Raw genomic sequence first — 21,530 nt, 5'->3', positions numbered from 1 at the left:
GGAGGTCACAATTCAATTCCCGGTCAGGCAGGGCACATGCCTGGGTTGCGTGCTCAATCCCCAGTGTGGGGCGTGCAGGAGGCCAGTTGATCAATGATTCTCTCTCATCACTTGTGTTTCTCTCTCTCTCTCCCTCTCCCTTCGTCTCTGAAATCAATGAAAGTATATATTTTTAAAAAAGAGTAAATCATTTAGGAAGGTGACAGCTTTGCCAAGGAATCCATGACTTTGCAGATACCTGGGGCAGTGGGTCTGAAGATCCTCCAAGCTTCTGATCTAGATAATGGAACATGATCACGTTGTAAGGATGGCGCTTGCTGGTGTTGTGGCATTCATCAAAGATCATCAAAGTAAAGACAGAGAGTGATGGAATAGTCCTGTTTTTAAGGCCGTTCACAAGAATCTGTGGCGTTAAAATGATGATGTCATTGTTCTCAACAATCTGTTCCACTGAGATATTCTCAACCATGGCTCCAGAAATGCCGGCAATTTTGTACCTGGGAATGACATAAGCTGCCTGTTACCAACCTCGGTGTGAGTGAGAAACCCACAGAGATCTGAAACACTAGATCAGAACGTTAATTGACTGCGTCCTCCCTAAGTCAAAAAGGAGACAAGTGCTTAGCACATAGGAAGTGATCAATAAATGCAAGCTAGTTAAAATGGCCAGGAGCATATACTAAGCCACTAAGAAACTAGTACTTAGAGCAGTGGTTGTCAACCTGTGGGTCTCGACCCCTTTGGGGGTCGAATGACCCTTTCATAGGGGTCGCCTATCAGATATTTACATTACGATTCATTAACAGTAGCAAAATTACAGTTATGAAGTGGCAACGAAAATAATTTTATGGTTGGGGACACCACAACATGACCTCTGTAAAATGGGAGTATTGCAGGAAACATAGTAAAGGGTCATTGAAATAGGATGAATTCAAGTTCTGGGCAAGGTTACAGGCAGAACTTTCTTTTTCATTAAAGAGCCAGCCCTATGTACACTTAGTGGTTATCTCGATGCTGGCCTTGAAAAACAATGCTGTTCTATCCAATTAAAAAAAAAAGTGCACCTGACATGGTATTGAGATTATGGGCATATCTGGTCTCTGGCCTGTAAGGTCAGACAGCTAAGTTTATCTTCATCATTCTTCAAACGGGCTAAAGCAAACTAGAAAGCAACATTTTATCTAGAAAGAACAGCAGAAAATTCCAAACAATTTGTTGCAGAATGGGGGTTTTCCTTCTCAGAACCTTTAAAAATAACTACCTGCCCCTAAAGTGGCTCAGTCGTGTAGGGTCTGCCTGCATGTGGTACTCTTGTGGCTGCTCTGGCCAGTTCAACAAATTCTTGCCTGCTTTTTTTTTTAATAAATCATCAGCCTCTGGAGGTCTTATTTTGAACCCAGGGTTCGACCCCACAACAGTCATGGCATTAGGAAGGTTGAGAACCACTGACTTAAATAGTCACACTAAATAAATCATAAAATCATTAAAAAGTTAAATGTGCCAGTTAAACGTAAAATGTATCTCTTAAGTCATTTACTTAGGATTTCCGGTATAGCTAACAAAACAGACTTGAATCCTGAAGGAGTTACATCTAGATTTTATAAAAGCTCAATCTACTATGAATTTTTTGAATCATGGTTTTCCAAAACCAAACCAAAGCGGAAAGCACCCCAAGTTACATAAAGCTAGAGAAAAACAAGTTGGAACAACTGTTATACTTACCCATATCTTTCAAAATGTTTTAAGAAGACGTTTTTCTGCTGTTCATACACTGGGAGTTGATTAGCAAAAAACACAACCTTTCCCTTTTGTCCTTGTGGAAATTTCTGAAGATGATGCTCACATATGAGAAGTGCAACAAAGGTTTTCCCACAGCCTTTTAACATAAAGAAAAAGAAAGGTCACTAATATATTAAAATATTTCTGTAGAATAGTAATTATTTTTGGCTCTCCTAAAACCACTGGATAGACTGAAACATCCATCTTATATGAAAACTGCTGTTTGAAATTTTAACCCTGCTAATTGGCTTCTGTAAATTCTTGCTTGCTAGGACTACTCCCACTTCAGCGAGGCCATTAAACCTTCCCCAGACAAGGTTATCAGTGCTGGTGCCAGGCTAGGCCTCTGGTTGAGTTCTCAAGGCCCAGCGCATGTGGGCTCTTTAAGAACTTGCAAAAGGGGTCGGAAACACTCCATATTTGGGAGACAAAGAAGGTAAAAGCATATAAATAGGGAAAATTCCTGCATGTTGGAGCCCAGAATTTGAGAGACATTTTCCTCTGGACCTACGCGTGCAATAAATCTAACTCCATCTCTCTGGTATTGCTTTGTTCTTCTTTGGTTTTCTGCAACAGAACCAGTATACTGGAAATGTGATTGGGTGAACAATGGTAGAATTTACACCAGGACTAACAAATATTAACCTACTTCCTAGGACTTGTCTTACTCAGTCAGGCCCTGAAGTAAGCGAAAAAAATGGCATTTTTCTTCCCCCTCGGGTTCCTGAAAATACCTACCTTGAGACTATACTAATAACACGGTTTTCTCAAAAGAAAAATGGAACAAGGAAAAAACTAAAACGTGCCCATTTCATCCCAGTATTCAATAAAGGAGGAAAAAAGGAAGCAGAGAAGCAAACCATCTAAGTGCTGGCTATCAGCTTACCAGTAGGAGCACATATGATTGTGTTTTTTCCTTCTAGAGCAGGACCAGCGAGCTCTAGTTGGTAATTTCGTGGCTTTATTGGGCTCTGAGTATGAGCCACTTCTGAAACACAAAAGGAACAAAATTACTAAGGAGTTGCTGCCGGAGGGGTCAAGGCAACAGCTATCTACTGTCAGACAGACAGGGAGCTAACTCCGGTAAGAAGGGCCTCATGTCTGAGCGTTTACAATCCTTGTTTTTAATGTTCCAGCTCCTCCACTGATTTGAAGTGGAGAATTCCCCCTCAGTGACAAAGTAGTGATGGCAAAAACGAGAAGAAAAATAAAATAACAAATGGCTTAATTCAGGGCAACACAGATGCCCACCCGTTAAAGGAAATGCTACCTGGAACAAAACAGCAAGAAATCTTTGCAAAACACCAAACACTAAATCTTAAATTCTCAAAGCAACCTCTTATTTTTCAAAAAAATATATTTTATTGATTTTTTTTTTACAGAGAGGAATAGAGAGCTAGAAACATCGACCAGCTGCCTCCTGCACATCCCCCACTGGGGATGTGCCCACAACCAATGTACATGCCCTTGACAGAAATCGAATCTGGGACTTACAGTCAGCAGACCGACGCTCTATCCACTGAGCCAAACCGGTTTCGGCAACAACCTCTTATTGAAGAGCAGTCATGCTTTGCAATTCTGAAGGCTCTCACGTGCTATTTTCTCTCAAAAGTGAAGGGAAAACTAAGGCATGTGGGAGGCTAGCTATCTGAGTCTGTGCCAGGGGCCTACATGCTGACGCACGCTCTTGCTTGCCGATAAGCTCCATTCTATCTGTGAGGCCTGTCCCTCCTCGCAGAACCTGTTTCCCGGAATACTCCCCTCTTACCGAGGTCATCAGCCGTGAACCCTATACAACCCCCCGAGAGGTTTGGCAGTGCTGGCGCCAGACAGGCCTCTGAGTGTCACCTCACTGCCCCCATCCCGGCTCACAGGGGGCTGCAAGGCCAGTGCAAAGTCCGGAAGCCTGATCCATATTTGGGGGACAAAGAAACTAAAGGGTATAAAGGGAAAGCTTCGTCCACATTCATCACTCAGGATTTGGAGACTGACTCCCCGAATCATTGGAAATAAAGGTTATTTTTCTGAATATCATCTTAGGGCCCGGCTGATTAATTCTCCTGCGCTTCCTGGCAGATTATCTGCAACATTAATCGCAGTCGTGCTGCCTACTTAGGGCACCGCTGGTAAAGGCCGATGGCCATCCATTCCTCCCGCACCCCCACCCCACCCCCAGGACGGGAAAGGCGTTCCTCCAGTGATTTACTGGATTCCAGGCCTCACTGGCCTGGACGACTGGGACCCCCACTGGCACCCCAGTGGGACAAAAAAAGACTTTTCTGGAACCAGACGTCTGACTGGTGAGTTTTCCCCGCGGGGGACCAATCTGAATTCAGCCCTGACTTTCGGGACAGAAGTGGCTGATCACCAGTTAGGCAAAATATTTGCCTCAGTTCAGGGATTTCCAGTGAGTGGAAGTCAAAGCCCAGACTGACTGGTGTGTGACTGTGGATGTGAGAGTTTGTGTGAAGCAAAAGTTACCTTGTGCTTGTCCTGTGTCTGTTAACTGGGAGGAATTACACGGTTGAACTGCAAATATGGGAAGCAGTTCCTCCAAAACCCACTGTTTTAGAATGTGCGTTAAAGAATTTTAAGAAAAGTCTTACTGGGGACAATGGGGTGAACTTAGTTCCCTGGAAGTTAAGAAAGATGTGTGGCCGAAGCCGGTTTGGCTCAGTGGTAGAGCGTCGGTCTGGGGACTGAAGGGTCCCGGGTTCAATTCCGGTCAAGGGCATGTACATTGGTTGCGGGCACATCCCCAGTAGGGGGTGTGCAGGAGGCAGCTGGTCGATGTTTCTCTCTCATCGACATTTCTAGCTCTCTATCCCTCTCCCTTCCTCTCTGTAAAAAAAATCAATAAAATATATTTTTAAAAAAAGAAAGATGTGTGAAATAGACTGGCCATCCTTTGGGTCAGGAAGGCACATTCGATATCCCTGCAATCAGGAATGTTTACAGAGTTATAAAGGGAGTTTTTTTTTTAATATATATATTTTTTATTGATTTTGTACAGAGAGGAAGGGAGAGAGATAGAGAGCCAGAAACATCGATGAGACAGAGTCATCGACCAGCTGCCTCCTGCACACCCCCCACCGGGGACGCGCCCGCAACCAAGGTACATGCCCTTGACCGGAATCGAACCCGGGACCTTTCAGTCCCCAAGCCGATGCTCTATCCATTGAGCCAAACCGGTCTCGGCTAAAGGGAGTTTTTTTGTTGTTATGTTTTTAATATAAATTTTTATTAATTTCAGAGAGGAAGGGATAGGGAGATAGAAACATCAATGATGAAAAAGAATCATTGGCCGAAACCTGTTTGGCTCAGTGGATAGAGCATCAGCCTGTGGACTGAAAGGTCCCAAGTTCGATCCCAGTCAAGGGCATGTACCTTGGTTGCGGGCACATCCCCAGTGGGGCTGTGCAAGAGGCAGCTGATCGATGATTCTCTCTCGTCAATGTTTTTAACTCTCTATCCCTCTGTCTTCCCCTCTATAAAAAAAATCAATAAAATATATATTTTTTTAAAAGAATGTATTATTTTTTTAAAAAAGAATCATTGGCTGGCTGCCTCCTGCACACCCCCCACTAAGGACTGAACCCACAATCTGGGCATGTGCCCTGACCAGAATCAAACCGTGACCTCTTGGTTTACAGGTCAACGCTCAACCACTGAGCCATACCAGTGGGCAAGAACAAGAGTTTTAAAAAACAATCAGAGGCTTTATATCAGTAATAGATAAGCAAATGGAAATAGGTCGAGAGCCACAAATACCTTGAAAATCATCTATTGAGTCCAAAATATCCATTTGAAAGAAAAGAAGACTTTCTAAAAGGTTAAGAGAGTTCGCTAAGGACCTTTCACATGTCAGAAAAGTTGAAAGCAACTGATAGCCATTGATTTTATTTTGGAATGACCAAAAACTTGAATCATTCAGTTGCAAAAGTAATCTATAAATTTGCTTCTCATGGTGTTATCCCCAAATCACATCTTTCTGCTAACACTACTCATGTATATCATAATTTTCCCCAATAACTTTTGACTATGGCTTATTATGCAACTTTCTGGTCTCGTGAAAATAATAAGATGGGCCTTCTACAGCCACAGGTAACTCATACCAGGCCTTTGTATGAGTGAGAAAAAACTCTCCGCTCAGAGGACAGGGCCCCCTCAACATACTGTTTGACAAACAGCACAAGCTGGATCTCAACCCCCTCAACCCTCAGCGGCATACACATGGGCAGCGCACAAACTTCATCAACTCACCCTGCAGCCCTGGGATCTTAGAAGGAAAGAGGGCACATGACTCCCAAAGAGTAGAAATATTTCGTTAGAAAGCAGGGCTGATGTTTTAAATCCTGTCTGTGAAAGCAGGAGCTCATGGACATTGAGTTTTTGGGAGGATTATTTGCATTTTCAATGTAGTGATGCCTATATTTTCTTAGTGATAAAAGAAGACCAAAAAGAAAAAAATAGAAGAGGAAAGTTGACAACTGATTTCCTAACCATAGAAAAAAGTATTTCTTGTCATGTAAAAATTCTCTTTTCTTTATTACTTTCCCTTTAAAAACTTTTCATAAGGCTGTGACTTCGGTACTGAAAACGTGTCCCCACACAAAATAGTTGAAGAGCAACATGTGGAAGAGAAAAAACAGTGCTGGGTACCTGAAGGTGGACATGCATTCTGACTAAGATTCTGGCATTCCGGTTCCTCCTTGTAGAAAATCTGTATGTCCGAAGTTTCCACTTCCTCATCCTCAAGCTCTTTCGTTTCCTCTTTTGCACCTTTATGAGACCAAAGAGCACCTTAGAATCTTTACACAATCCGATTCCAGTCTCGATTGTGAAAGCCTCAAATGAGGTCAAAATACTAAAATTGTAAACTCCCATTAAGATTTCTCACAAGCACGACTGCCATCTTTAAGACAATTAGAATCTAGTACAACCAATGGACACAAAACTCTGAGGAGGGAGGGTATGTATGGGGGGGGAGGGTAATGTTAAAATATGTACACAGATAATAATTTAATAAAAAAAAAAAAAAGGAAAAAAAAAGGCAATTAGAATCTTTTCGAGTTTGCTATCTCAATTTGGAGTTTGAACTCTGATGTCATTTCGGACTTTATTATTCAAAGTGTAGGACGTAGACCAGCCATTTCAGGAACTTGTTAGAAATGCAGACTCCTGAACCCCTACTGCATCAGTATCTGCATCGGAACAAGACCCCCGGTGGCTCACTTGCACACTAAGGAAGATATTCATGTCTTCCTTCCCTGCCTCCCCAAGCAATCAGATGTGTATTTACACGATTTCTGGGAACAACTTGTGATCTAAAGAAGCCAGAAAAGGCTAAGAGGATTTACCAAACTCAGCCTTTAAAATGTTGCTTTGAGGTTAGCTTCAGGAAACCAGATGATGACTCAGTTACTTAATCACAATAGGTTCTTTTTTCCAATCCTGCTCTGGTTCAGTTCCAGATGGCCTGCCTCCCCCAAATCCTTTGGGCCAGACGGGATATCTGGATGAGAACGGTTTGCCCTGGTCCATATTTAGGGGTTGTATACACCCAAACTACTTCTATAGGTAAGTGGCCTCTTGCCTTCCAGAATTCAATTTCATTCTGGCCTCTCATTAGAGATGTAGTGATGGGTATCGGAGGGGAAAATGCCTCTGACATCGAGTGAGAAAACGGGTAGGAATGAAGGAAGCCCTAAGGAGAACTAGGAGGAAGGCAGAGCGCGTCTTCAGACCTTCCCTCCCCCGTCAGAACTGTTCCTCCCAAACCCTACCTTTCTCCACAATCCACAGCTCACTGAAATTGCTCTCTTCTTTTTCCAAAGCGAGTTTCAAGTGTTTGGGCCAGTTCTCCTTGTCTGATCTGAGAAGGCACTCAATCAGCTTCTCCGCACCTGCCATCGGCCCCTTGTTGGAACAAACCTGAGCAAGACAACTGCAGTTGACTGATTAATTATTTCAAAGTTTTCCTTTTATGAGTTTTTATTGAAGAAATACCAACTCAAGTGCTATCTCATTTTAAATCATTGTTTGGTTCACTAGGTCTTACTCATGAACATTTTTGCCCCATCCCACACAATTTTATTTTTTTTAAAAACCTTTCTTTGCCCTTGTCCTGTTCATATTGTACCACTCTGTCAAGCCAAGTTATTCTCACCTCCTCTGAGAGCTTATATTCAATCATCATCAGCAACATCAGGAAAACAACCCACATAATAGCCATTCAAAATATGGATATATTGGCATAAAAAGATATTTCAAAGGACATAACCAAATATTAACAAATGGGTTTTTCAAGGTAGTGAGAATTACATGACTTTTATTATTAATCATAATCATAATAACTAAAATTTATTGAGCATTTATTATTATGCACCAGGCATATGTAAGCACTTTACATGTTATCTAATTTAATATTTATAAAAATATAGTAATAAGGTGCTATTATTATTTCCACTTTATAAATGAATAAACAGAGGCTTAGAGAAACTACGTAATTTGCCTAAAATCATATCACTAGTAAGTGGTTGAGCTAAGATTCTAACAAAGTTTATTTGTGTCCAGAGTCTGAATACTTAACCATTAGATTATATGGCTTTCTTTCATTTGCTAAACTGGTTGCTTTTATTTACATTTGCATAAAACATTATTCAGAATGCAATAAAAATCTTTTTAACTGAAAATAGGACAAACCTGAAAAAAATCTGTGACATAAAAATTACTCAATTCACAATTAAAATTACTATTCTAGGTAACTATGCCTCAGATTTGAAGACTTTTGTGGATTGCAGGATCTTTCTTAGGTCTAAGGCATTATAGAAAACAGAAAACATTTTCCATGTTCAAATCATTTCCCCCAAACTCAGAATTTTATTTTAACTAAATTACCTGTCTAATTTCTTCACATTCCTGGTTAATTAAACATTCGGATATTTCAGGAAGGATATCATTTGGATTAATTCTGGTTTTAAATTCTGGTTGCAACCGCCTTAAAAGCAATCTATGCTCCTCCAACTTTTCTATTTTGTGGAAATCCCAATTTTCAATGGCTTCATAAAGTCCAGAATAACCTAAAAGAGAAAGAGAGGGAGTTAGGGAAGGGAGGGAGAGAGAATTTGGGGGGCTTTTATGTGATCAACTAAAAAATACTTTGAGATTATTTAATATCAAGGAATCATGTCTAAATGTATAGAGAGAGAACTTTAAAATATCTATATCTCCTTAGTTACTAATGATCTTTCAAAAAGAAAACTAGATATTCATTTTAGGTACCAAACATTTTAGATCTTCTAACAATATTTATCATATCGTGGGAGAAAATACAGAGGATAAATGTGAAATTTTACACTCGATCTTAGTATTAAAACCTTCCTTCCGAAGTGCATCCATAGACTCCACCTACAACCCGTGATTTATCTTTCAATGAGCCAAGCCATCATGATAAGTGTCTTGTCAGTGCAAATTAGTAAAGGCAAACAGAAATATAGATTATAATTCCAGCCCCTCAGGAGCTTACCTTCTGTGTTATTCCAAGAAAATAAAACTAAGTACAATAAGAACATCTGAGGGGGGGAAACATTATTTCCAATTGTAATAATCCAAGAAGGCTTCACTCTAACATTGTCTAAAGAATTACCAGGCTTGTCCGACCTTAAGGCCACAACCTTTTTATTAGGATACACATAGCAGATCAACAAAATGAACACATGTAAATCCATTCACAACCTAAGAACTAGAATAATTCCACTATGTTTGTGGGTGTGTGCCTCTTCCCCTCCTCCCCCCACCTTTCTATCTCCTTTCAAATATACTCCTACCCTGAACTGCATGTATCAATCCCTTAATTTTTTTGAGTAGCTACATGACATATCTTTTGATTCTCTAAACAGTAACTTTAAACAGTAACTTGCTTGGAACTTTATAATGTTTAGCTTGCTTGGAACTTTATAATGTTTAGCTTGCTTGGAACTTTATAATTATATTCTACTTAATGGAATTTTCTCTTATTTTGAAAACAATTTATATTACATTTCTTTTTTTTAATAAATATATTTTATTGATTTTTTACAGAAAGGAAGGGAGAGAGATAGCGAGTTAGAAACATCGATGAGAGAGAGTCATCGATCAGCTGCCTCTTGCACACCCTCTACTGGGGAAATGCCCGCAACCAAGGTACGTGCCCTTGACCGGAATCGAACCTGGGACCCTTCAGTCCCCAAGCCAACGCTCTCTATCCATTGAGCCAACCTGGTTTTGGCTAATATTACATTTCTAAGCTTCACATGTGTTGTTGTCTGTAGCTTTGCTCATATCTTTTGTTGCAATATAATCAACCGTAGTGTAAGTATTTTAAAATTTATCCATTCTCCTCTTTTCGAGGTTGCTTTTTTTGTTTGCTTGCTTGCTTTTGTTAATATAAACAATTATATTATGAGCATTCACGTATGAATTCAGGAATATATGTGTAAGATTTTTTTTTAGGGTACATACCTAAGAGTAAAACAGTTCAATAGGATTCATGGGAGTTGAACTATGTCAAATTGTTTTTCCAAATAGTTTTATGAAGTTACACTCTGGATTTTTTTTTTCCATTTAAATATGTTTTTATTGATGTTAGAGAGAGGAAGGGACAGGCAGAGAGTGAGAAACATCCATTGGCTGCCCCCTATTGGGGATTGAGCCTGCAACCCAGGCATGTGCCTTGACCAGAAATCAAACCGGCAAGCTTTTGGAGCATGGGACAACGCACAACCAACTGAGCCACACCGGCCAGGGTTGTAAGGTGATAGCTAAGATTACCTGTTACTAAATGTCCTCTTCTAGCCTTAACACTGTTGGACTTCTTCAGTTTGGCTATCTACTTGTTATAAAATGTCACCTCATTATGTTCCTAATTTACAATAAGTATTACTTAATTAATTAATTTACAATAAATAATTATCTTTAGAGAGAGAGGAAGGGAGGATAAAGAGAGAAAAATCGATGTAACACAGAAACATCGATTGGTTGCTTCCCATACACACCCCAACCAGGGATACAACCATGGGTTTGTGCCCTGACCAGGCACTGAACCCACAGCCCTTCGGTGCAAAGGACATTACAACCAACTGAGCCACACTGGCCAGGGCGGAAGTTTTCTTTCTTTCCCTAATTGATTTTAAAACCTATATATTAATTCTTTGATCGTAATGTATTTTGCAGATTATCTTCTCTCAATCTGCTTTTTTCACTTTCTTTATAGTGTGTTTTGACAAATGAATGCTCTTTATATTAATATCATCAAACATATCAGTCTTTCTTTTTATGGCTAATGTTTGAATGATCTTGTTTCAGAAATCTTACCATAATCCAAGGGCATAAAAATATGATCCTATATTCTTTTGTAAAATGGTAAAAATTTTACCTTTTAGAATTAAATCTTTAATTCTTTTGAAATCATATTGTGTGTGTATATATATGAATGGAATGAATTAAGGAACACAAATTGATTTGTATCTGCATGGGTAGGAAACTTAAGGTTTGTTTGGTTTTTAATCTTTTCCTCTTTAAACTATCCTGTTTATAATGGTCCATTGTAATTAATCCAAAAGCCCCTTCTTTCCTAATGATCCTCCTTTCCCAGAGATCTATAGCAGGTTTCCATAAACACATGAGCCTAATTGAAGACTCTATTCTATTTCATTGGTCAGCTAGTTGGTTCTAGGAACAGTTACACTGTCTCAATGCCTACGAATTTACAATAAAACTTGTTATCTTGAAGGGAAAACCCCAGACTATTTTAATTCTTCTTTAGAGAGTTGTTCATAGTTCTTGGGTCATAATTTTTTCAAATACATTTTAGAGTCAACTTGTTAAACTCCTGAAAAAGCACGTAAGATTTTTACTAGAATTGTATTGAATATATAGGTCAATATAGGCAGAGATGACATTTTTATGTCAAGTTCATCTTCTTCATATGCATGGGTCTGTATCTCCATTTAGCTAGGACTTCTTTAATAACTTTCAATAACATTTTAACATGTTCTCCATTCAGACTTCACCCACCTTTCGCTGAGTTTGTTCCTAAATACATACTAATCTTTGTTACTATTTATAAATGATATTTCTATTTGTTTCTAGTGGGTGAAAATGCAAGTAACTTTTGTATACTGATCTTCTATCTAATGAAGTTGCTAAATTATTTACCATTACTTACAATACTCTGTAGACTCCTTTAGATATTTCAGGTAGACAATTATATTATCTGCCTGAAAATAGTCTTTACATTGCCTCAGCTTAAAAGACAAAAAATAGACTGTGGCTCAGCACTGAGCGTCGACCCAGGGACCAAGAGGTCACAGGCTTGATTCCCGGTCAAGGCACATGGCTGGATTGAGGGCCCAATCCCTAGCAGCGGGCATGCAGAAGGCAGCCAATCGATGATGTTTCTATAGCTCTATCCCTCTCCCTTCCCCTTTCTCTAAAAATCAATAAAAACATTTTTAAAAAGACTAATTATATATGGACACCTCAAGATTAATAGCATTTCCCTTTTAAAGCATTCTGAAACAGTCCAGTAATATATATTTTTTAAATATATATATTTTTATTTTTTTACAGAGAGGAAGAGAGAGGGATAGAGAGTTAGAAACATCGATGAGAGAGAAACATCGATCAGCTGCCTCCTGCACACCCCCCACTGGGGATGTGCCCACAACCAAGGTACATGCCCTTGGCCGGAATCAAACCCGGGACCCCTCAGTCTGCAGGCTGACGCTTTATCCACCTAGCCAAACCAGTTAGGGCCGGTAATATCCTTTGATTCATGAGTAAAAAGAAAAAACAAACCTGCATGGTGAAGAGCATCCAAAAAGCCACGAAACCAGCCCTCCTCCTGCAGCCCCAATAGGAACTTGAGAAAGAGTGTGGCAGCCTCCGTCACACCCTTGTTGTTTTTCTCAGCTTGAACATACTGCACCTCATCTGCAGAGAGAAGCAAGCGTGACCCATCAAACTGCAGAACCGTTAATCGTCGTCTTATTGGTGGGGTGCCCTCTGTGGAGCCTCTAGCCCGTGGAAGAGGAGTTCCCGCGATGTTGCAAGGAAAGGAATTTTCTGAGCCTCCCGAGGGAGGAGGAGTGATCTTTATTCCTGTGGAATTGAACCCCCGGATTTCCAACGTCCCAGTTCCCTCCTTCCCACCATGGGGACCGTCCAGCCTTGCCTTCAGCTACAATGACGGCCACTGCCCAGAGCCTGCACTCCATATTCAAACACAGTCCAACCCAGCACCTGGCTAGCTTCGCCTGTGTTCCCAGCTCCAGTCCATCGCATGCTGAAGGCCACAGGGTGGGCAAGTGTGGGTCAAAGAGCAAGAGAGCTCAAGAGCGAGCAAGAGCACAAGAGAGAGGAACTCTTTGGGGAGAAAGCAAAAAGTTTGCGGACCCATGTATATGAACTGTAGGGGTGGGGAGGGTGGAAAGAGATTAACCAGGAACTTATATGCACTTATGCATAGCCCATGGACACAGACAATAATTGATGAAGGCCTAGGAGGGGCAGGTGTGGGGTGAAGGAGGTCAATGGAAAAAAAACAACAACAACACACACACACAAAGGAAATATCTGTAATGCTTTCAATAATAATGATAATTTAAAAAAAGAAATGAACAGTAAAGATTTAAACCAACTAAATGATGAAAGTTGCCTCTGGTGAGGGACTTGAAATAAAGCCTCTATGGTACCTTTAACATTCAAAATGAAGATAATATACAAGTATTCTTCAGTTTGTTTTTTGTTGTTGCTGTTGTTTTACTTTTAAAAAAATATATATTTTTATTGATTTCAGAGAGTAAGGGAGAGGGAGAGAGATATAGAAGCATCAATGATAAGAGAAAATCATTGATCGGTTGCCTTCTGCAGGCCCCACACTGGGGATTGAGCTTGCAACCCAGGCATGTGTCCTGACCAGGAATCGTACCGTGCCTTCCTGCTTCATAGGTCAACACTCAACCACTGAGCCATACTGGCCAGGCTAGAGTTCTTAAAGACATTTTACTTACCTTTGGTTATTTTTATTGTGGTTGCATTGTAACTGTAAAAAAATCTAACATATGAATTAAAAACTATCCTACCTATGCACTCCCACAGCAGACTATGGTCTTCCATCAAAGCAGTTACCACACTTTATTATTTATTGTTTATTTAGTTACCTGCCTTCACATATGCACTCCAATCTCAATCAAGGCAGGGACCATTTCTATCTCGTTCACTACTAATTTCTTAGTCCTGACATAATGCTTCCTATTAGGTAATATGCAGAAATATGGGTAAACTATCCCCAATGCTAGCATAAGGCCTGACACATGAGTTATTTGTTTACTGACACAATATGAAAGAATGGAATCCACACCAGTTAGTGCAGGGGTCCTCAAACTTTTTAAAGTGGGGGCCAGATCACGGTCCCTCAGAGAGCTGGGGGGCCGGACTATATGAACTATTGGGTCGGCAACTAAGTAATTGTGGGTATCACACATATATGGCTTCAGTTGAATTTTTAGGTTTGCAGACGTAGTACAAATGTAAAACACATTTTGTTATTTGATAGTTGGCTATTCAGCTGTTAATCAGTAAACAAAGTTTTTTGATCTGTTTTGTAGTTTTCGTTTGGCGTTCGTTGAAAAATGGAAAATCAAAAGGAACATTTTCGTCATATTTTGCTTTTTTATTTCCGCAAAGGGAAAAACGCATCACAAGCTCATAAAAAGTTATGTGCTGTTTATGGTGTTTATGGTGACGAAGCCTTAAATTAACAGGGGTCTTCAAACTACGGCCCGCGGGCCACATGCGGCCCGCAGAGGAGTCTGATCGGCCCGCCAGGTTTTTTGGGCAGTGAGCGCAGCCGAGGTGTTACAGTAGGAATTAGTATTGGGTCGGCAACTAAAGTTCCATGAAAAAATTGTCTTTGATTTTCTTTAAAAACCCCGCAATTACTTAGTTGCCGACTCAATACTAATTCCTACTGTAACACCTCGGCTGCGTTCACTGCCCAAAAAACCTGGCGGGCCAGATCAGACTCCTCTGCGGGCCGCATGTGGCCGCGGGCCGTAGTTTGAAGACCCCTGAGTTAGTGCTTCACCCATTCCAGGAAATTCTGAAAGAATGTCTTGCATGGGCTTATAGTCTTTCAAATACGTATACAGTGAAAGCTACTCTGAGGTCACTAGGATGTTATTTTGTGACTTCACTCCGAGCACAACTAGAAAGTGGAGGTTCACTGCTGGTGGTTTGCTTTCACTCCTCCCTCCACAGCCTGTGGTTTGGTTTTGCAGACAACTAGCAGAAAAGTTATCCAACTGCTTTAATGCAATTTCCAAAAACTGACTCACATCAGGAAAGGCATTTAGGCACTTGGAGTCTGAAAAGAAATTGCCAGATCCACTCTCTCATCTCAATTCCCTTCTGTTTCCCAAAGCTTGTGCTTTACCTCCAGCACAAAGCACTTCAAAAAGGGATGTGTGTGTGTGTGCGCGGGGAACAGGGGCATAAGGACACATATGTAATACCTTAATCAACAAAGAAAAAAAAGATCAGTAAAAAAAACAACAACCACATTATTCGCTGTAAAAATAAATAAAATATATCATGAAGTATAAAAAAAAAAAGCATTTCAATATAACTGTACCTAATGGCCATTATCCACCATCGTATGTATCAAAAGCTGAAACACCTGAATTAAAAAGCCTGAAGCCATTCAGTCCACCCCTCCTCTCACATTTCCATATTTTGGAAGTGACCTGCAGAGTCAGCATGAACTTTTTTGCAGCTCTGACAGTGTTTTGTAATCATTTGTGTACATCTGTCCTCACCCACGTCCCACCCCCAGCACCGTGGGCTGTAAAGTACAATATTTACAGGCAGGGCCTGTATCTTATTTCTGAATTGCCGATGTCAGCACACAATAGTAGACATAACTACTAACAGAAATAAATGCACAGCGCCTTGTTTCTCCAGCTTTGATTTTAAATAGGTATGAACCCCTAAGTCAGACATTTCACCTCACCGAGACTCAGTTTCCCCAGGCGGGTCCTCAAGGTCAGCCTCAAACTCTGACCATCTCTAGTCCAGTGGCTCCCAACCTTTCTTGGCCACGCCCCACCTAAGCATCTCTAAAATCCTGATGATCCCCCACCCTCCACCCGGTGACATATAATTCTTATTATTCAAAAAGTGAGCTTGGTCTCTTAACTTGGTCTAAACAAGCCTCCAAAGAACATGGCATCCATGAAAGAGAGAAATAAAAGAACAAAAGAGCAGTTGACGTACTGAGGAAGAAATTGTTTTTTTAAAAAGTAATAATAATATGAAGTGATATGAAAAAAAAACCCACAGCAAATAAAGTTTCAAAACATAGAGACCTGGGGATGCATACCTATGCCACAACCTATATTAATATACTGTCCAGGAGGCCCTGAGAACCATAAGAAAGGCAAACACTTCACTGTTGATAACTCCTTCTTGAATCGCCCCCCTTAAAACTCAAACTGCCCCCCTGGGGGAGGGGGTGTGCCCCACGTTGGGAACCACTGCTCAGGTCCACAGTGCTGGGGGGATCTGGGCACCAACCCCGCGTTCCCAGCGGGCTCCCGTCCGGGTTGAAAGAGGGGGTACAAAGCCCACGGGAGGGAAACACGTCCCGAGGGGCCACTCACCCTCCCTGAGCCAGGGCGCCATGTAGCTGAGGACGTGGGTCGGGTCCAGGATCCTGGTGACATAGTCGCGGAAGGCGTGCAGGTTGCGCCGCTCCTCGGCCGTCATGCCCGCGGCTCGGCCCCCGCCAGGGACCCCTCCCCAGCAGCTGCACCCCGCTTCCCCCCGCTTCGCCCCGCTGTCAGGGCGCACGGCGGGCAGGAGGCGCTTTCCCGGGACGCGGGCGGGGAAACTGAAACCGCAACCAGCGGCGCGGGGCCGGGCCACCCCGGGGCCAGCCTCCGCCCGCCTCCCCGCCTCCCCCCCCTCCCCCGCCTCCCCGCCCTCCCCGCCTCCCCGCCTCCCCGCCTCCCCGCCTCCCCGCCCTCCCCGCCTCCCCGCCTCCCCGCCTCCCCGCCTCCCCGCCTCCCCGCCTCCCCGCCTCCCCGCCTCCCCGCCTCCCCGCCCGCGTCCTTCCTCCCCAGCTCCCGCTTTTCCCACCCGCGGCGATTGCTTTTTTGATTTTCATTCCATCTTCTTGGTTGGGCTGGGATAGGGGTAAAACTCAGGTTACAGAGTGCACAGACTCGAAGGGTACAATTCTGAGTTTTCACCAAGGCGCGCGCAGGGGCCCCGCCCCCGCCCCAGGTGTGGGCGTGTTAACTGGGCAGCAAACCACCACCTGTTCCCCGGCGGCCTTCCCGCCTGCGTCCGCGCTACACACGCACCCACTGAACACACACCAGTGAACACACACCGGCCAGGGTTTTGTTTGTCTGTCTGATTAACGGTGTATTGCGGTTTTAATTTTTAACGCCTCGGTAATTAATGGTGTTGGGCACATTCTCATGTACTTGTTGGCCACTTCTTTTTGGTGTGAAAGCATTTGCTCCTCGTTGCCTGAGTGGTATTTTGTTGGCATGATGGATTTACAAGTTGATTTATTCTAGAAACAAGCCCATTGTCAAATATATATATGGATCCCACAGGTCTTCTCCTAGTCTGTGATTTACCGTTTCATTTTCTTAAAGGTGCCTTGAGCAAACGTTTTAGTGATTTTTTTTCTTTTTTTTTCCTTTTTATTTTTTTTAGAGAGGAAGGGAGAGGGATTGTTAGAAACATCCATGAGAAAGAAATATCGATCAGCTGCCTCCTGCACACCCACTCCTGGGGATGTGCCTGCAACCAAGGTACATGCTGTTGTCTAGAATCGAATCTGGGACCCTTCAGTCTGCAGGCCGACGCTCTATCCACTGAGCCAAACACAAACTTTTTGTGCCTTCTAATAAATCTTTGCCAGTCTTAGGTCATTAAGGTATTGCCTTTGTGTTTTATTTCTTTGGCATTTAGGTCTATGATAATTTCAAATTAATTTTGTTGTGGTGTGAGGTAAGGGTAGTATTTCATTTTTTACTTTTAATTGTTGACAGCACAAAGTGTTCCATTTGTTGAAAAAATTTTCTGCTCCCATTGAATAGCTTTGGCACCTTTGTCAAAAAGAAATTAATTGACTGTATGTGTGCAGGTATATTTTTAATTCTACTTAGGTCCGTTTGTCTGTGTGCTGATACTGCTTTATAAAGATTATATCGGGTCTCTGCATTTTGTTATGACAGAATAAATGTCAATTTCCCCTGCTTACCACACACACAGGTGATTGGGATTTTGCTCTCAGGACTGCATTGAATTCTAATCCATGAATTTGTTTTCTACACTTTCTCTCGGCAGTATTTTAAATTTTAACAGCACAGGTTTTTCCTGGCCAGTGTGTTCAGTTGGTTGGGTGCTGTCCTGTACACAGAAAGGTGGCCAGTTTGATCCTTGGTGTCGGGGCACATACTGGGTTTGGGGTTCAAGAGGGAAGCAGCTGACCAATGTTTCTCTCCTTTCTTTTAACTGTTTTGTTCTTTGATGCTACTCTAAACAGAATTGTTTCTAAAGTTTCATCTTCAAATTGTTTGTTGATAGTACAATAGATAGCAAAACAAGTCTTTTTATTTTTTACCTTGCTTTATGCAACATTGCCGAACTTACAGATCTAGGAATTTTTTCTGTATATTCCTTCAATTTTCCTAGGTAAATAGTCATGTAACTTGTGAATACATGGTTTTCACTTCTTTCTTTCCAATCTTTTTTTAAATTTTTTTTAATATTTTATTGAGAGGGAGAGGGAGAGAGAGAAAAATCAACAATGAGAATCATTAACTGGCTGCCTCCTGCATGCCCCCTGGGTATTGAGCCTGCAACCCAGGCGTGTGCCCTTGAACAGAACTGAACCCCGGACCCTTCAGCCTGCAGGACAACGCTCTATCCACTGAGCCAAACCAGCTAGGGCTGCTTTCCAATCTTTGTCTTGTATTTTGTTCCCTTATTACACCACCCATGACCTCTAATAACAAGTTGAATTAAAGTGGTGAGGGGTTGACACCCTTATTTCAGCAGGGAAATGATGTTTCACTTTAATTACAATGTTGGGCATAGGTTTTTCTCAGATGCCTTAATCAGATTGATATTCTCTTTTATTCCAGGTTTACTCTGCTTTTATTATAAATGGGTGTTGAAATTCTCAAATGTTTTTTAAAATGTTTATTGATTTCAAAGAGGGAGAGGGAAAGAAACATCAATGATGAGAAATCATCATCGGCCTCCTCCTTCATGGGGGTGGAGCCTGGAACCTGGGCATGTGCCTTTGTCCAGAATCAAAGCTGGGACCCTTTGGTGTGCAGGCCGACGCTCTATTCACTGAGCCAAAAAACGGGGTAGGGCCAAACGTTTTTTTCTGCAGCAATTGAGGTGATCATACACTAATTAACAAAGTGAATTTCATTGATTTTGAAAAAAATATTAAACCAACATAGGATCTCTGGGATAAATCCCACTTGGTCATGATATAGCATTTTATTTATTTTTTATTATTATTTTTTAAAAATATATTTTATTGATTTTTTACAGAGAGGAAGGGAGAGAGATAGAGAGCCAGAAAGATCGATGAGAAACATCGACCAGCCACCTCTTGCACACCCCCTACTGGGGATGTGCCCGCAACCAATGTACATGCCCTTGACCGGAATCGAACCTGGGACCTTTCAGTCCGCAGACCAACACTCTACCACTGAGCCAAACCGGTTTTGGCATGATATAGCATTTTAAATATACGGTTCAATTAACGTATTTTTTTTGTGTGTGTTCATAAGAGATACTGGTCTGTAAGTTTCTTTTCTTATAATGTGAGGATTATGCTGGTCAAGTTTGTGTGATACTGGTATCAATAGTTCTTAAATGTTTAAGAGAATTCACAATGAAACTATTTGGGCTTGGAGTTTTCTTTGAACATACCTTATGATTCAATTTCTTTACTAGATATACGGCAATTCTGATTTTAAATTTTATCAAGTCAGTTTTGCTAAGTTGTGTTTTAAGGAATTTGACCATTTTCTCTAAGTTATTAAATTTATTGGCATAGTTATTTTTATATTTCTACTGATCAAAAGTCAGTGTTGCCAAGAATAATTTTATCTTTTCAAAAAACAACTTTGCCTTTAATATTTTAAAAAATTGTTATTTTTTACCTAATAGATTTCTTCCTTTTTTTAAAAATATATTTTATTGATTTTGTATAGAGAGGAAGGGAGAGAGATACAGAGTTAGAAACATCTATGAGAGAGTCATCGATCAGCTGCCTCTTGCACACCCCCTACTGGGGATATGCCCACAACCAAGGTACATGCCCTTGACCGGAATCGAACCGGGGACCTTTCAGTCCCCAAGCCGACGCTCCATCCATTGAGCCAAACCGGTCTCGGCTTACCTAATAGATTTCCTTTGGGTTTACCGGTAATTTGCTTTTACTAGTTTGTTAAGGTATAAGTTTAGATTACCAATTTTATACATGTTTCTTTCCAACATTAAATATTTGAGGCTATAAATTTCCCTTCTCAGCTGAGTTCTAGCATTCCCATCACTTTTGATATTATGCTGTTTTCAATGTCATTTCTTTTGATATATATTATTCCTGTGATTTCTTCTTTAACCTATGAGTTAATTAGAAGTGTGTTTATTTTTCAAATATTGGGAATTTCCTAAATATTTGAGGGTTATTGACTTCTGATTTTAGTGTTGAGATGTTCAATATGTTTCAAGACTTTGATCTTTTGAAATTTATTGAAACTTTTATGGCCCAGCATATAGACTGGATTATCATTTAAGAATATTTATGTTGCAGTTCTTGGGTAATGCTTCATTAAATGTCAGTTAGGTTAAGTTACAGTTGGCTCTAAGTCTCCTAACATTAATACTTACTTTTCCGTCTACTTGTTCTGCCAAATATTGACAGGGGTATTAAAATCTCCAACTATGGATATTTATTTGCCCATTTATCTCTTTCATCTTATTGATTTTTGCACCATAATTTGATAGCTGTTATTAGATGCATAACATTTAGGGATGTGATGGTACTATGTATTAAGATGTTTCATTGTCTTTAACTGAAAACATTATATAAAATCAGGATGTGAAATAAAACAGCATTAAGTTTGGGATACTTAAGAAAAACTACATTCTATAATTTTAGAATATATTTCTTGATCAACTAGTCTTTCCACAATCTGTCAAATTTTGAACTTATTAAAAATTGTCAAATCAATTTTAGATTCTTGTCATTTTAAACCGGTTTCCTATTAACCTTAAGATAAACACAAACTCTAAACATGGCCTACAAAGCTTGACCCTAAGGTCTGTCCTTTAGCTAACCCTGACTGACTACTTCAGCCTTTCCTTCTGTCTTTGGACCTTTGCACATCTTTTCCTTTCATAACAACTCCACATCTATCTGTTAACTGGATTTCAGTTCAACCATCACTTCCACCTGAGTAGACCCCTATTGTATGCTTTTATAGCAAATTATACTTTCTCACCAGAGAACTTAGTCATGATATACATGTCATCTGTTTTGTTCTATCATTGAATCACTAGTACAGAACCCATCACACGGCAGGTATTCCAATTTCTGTTAATGAATGAACATGGTAGCAAGGTAAATTTGAAGGTTAAATTTAGATTTAATCCAAGTTTTG

General features: G+C 40.9%; 1 protein-coding gene across 4 annotated transcripts in view; it reads right to left on the bottom strand.

The window, feature by feature from the left end:
- The window catches only part of DDX58 (DExD/H-box helicase 58), a 51,586-nt gene that overhangs the window by 20,238 nt on the left and 9,818 nt on the right, over nucleotides 1-21,530 (bottom strand). For 2 of the 4 annotated variants that reach the window (XM_036433602.1, XM_036433601.1), the window contains exons 2-8: nucleotides 12,619-12,753; nucleotides 8,680-8,861; nucleotides 7,566-7,713; nucleotides 6,442-6,561; nucleotides 2,666-2,767; nucleotides 1,723-1,876; nucleotides 239-497 (exon numbers count right to left, since the gene is read on the bottom strand). In XM_036433602.1, coding sequence (XP_036289495.1) covers nucleotides 239-497; nucleotides 1,723-1,876; nucleotides 2,666-2,767; nucleotides 6,442-6,561; nucleotides 7,566-7,692 — 762 coding nt within the window. In that variant the 5' untranslated portion in view covers nucleotides 7,693-7,713; nucleotides 8,680-8,861; nucleotides 12,619-12,753. Of the gene's footprint in view, nucleotides 1-238; nucleotides 498-1,722; nucleotides 1,877-2,665; nucleotides 2,768-6,441; nucleotides 6,562-7,565; nucleotides 7,714-8,679; nucleotides 8,862-12,618; nucleotides 12,754-16,481; nucleotides 16,694-21,530 lie in introns of those variants that run through there. The other 2 variants (XM_036433600.2, XM_036433599.2) reach the window with 2 other exon arrangements.

This window comes from Pipistrellus kuhlii, unplaced genomic scaffold (genome assembly GCF_014108245.1).
Source record: "Pipistrellus kuhlii isolate mPipKuh1 unplaced genomic scaffold, mPipKuh1.p scaffold_m20_p_12, whole genome shotgun sequence".
In the NCBI taxonomy this organism is placed as follows: domain Eukaryota; kingdom Metazoa; phylum Chordata; class Mammalia; order Chiroptera; family Vespertilionidae; genus Pipistrellus; species Pipistrellus kuhlii.
The sequence above is the reverse complement of the archived record's forward strand: the minus strand, read 5'-3'. Positions and strand labels throughout refer to the sequence as shown.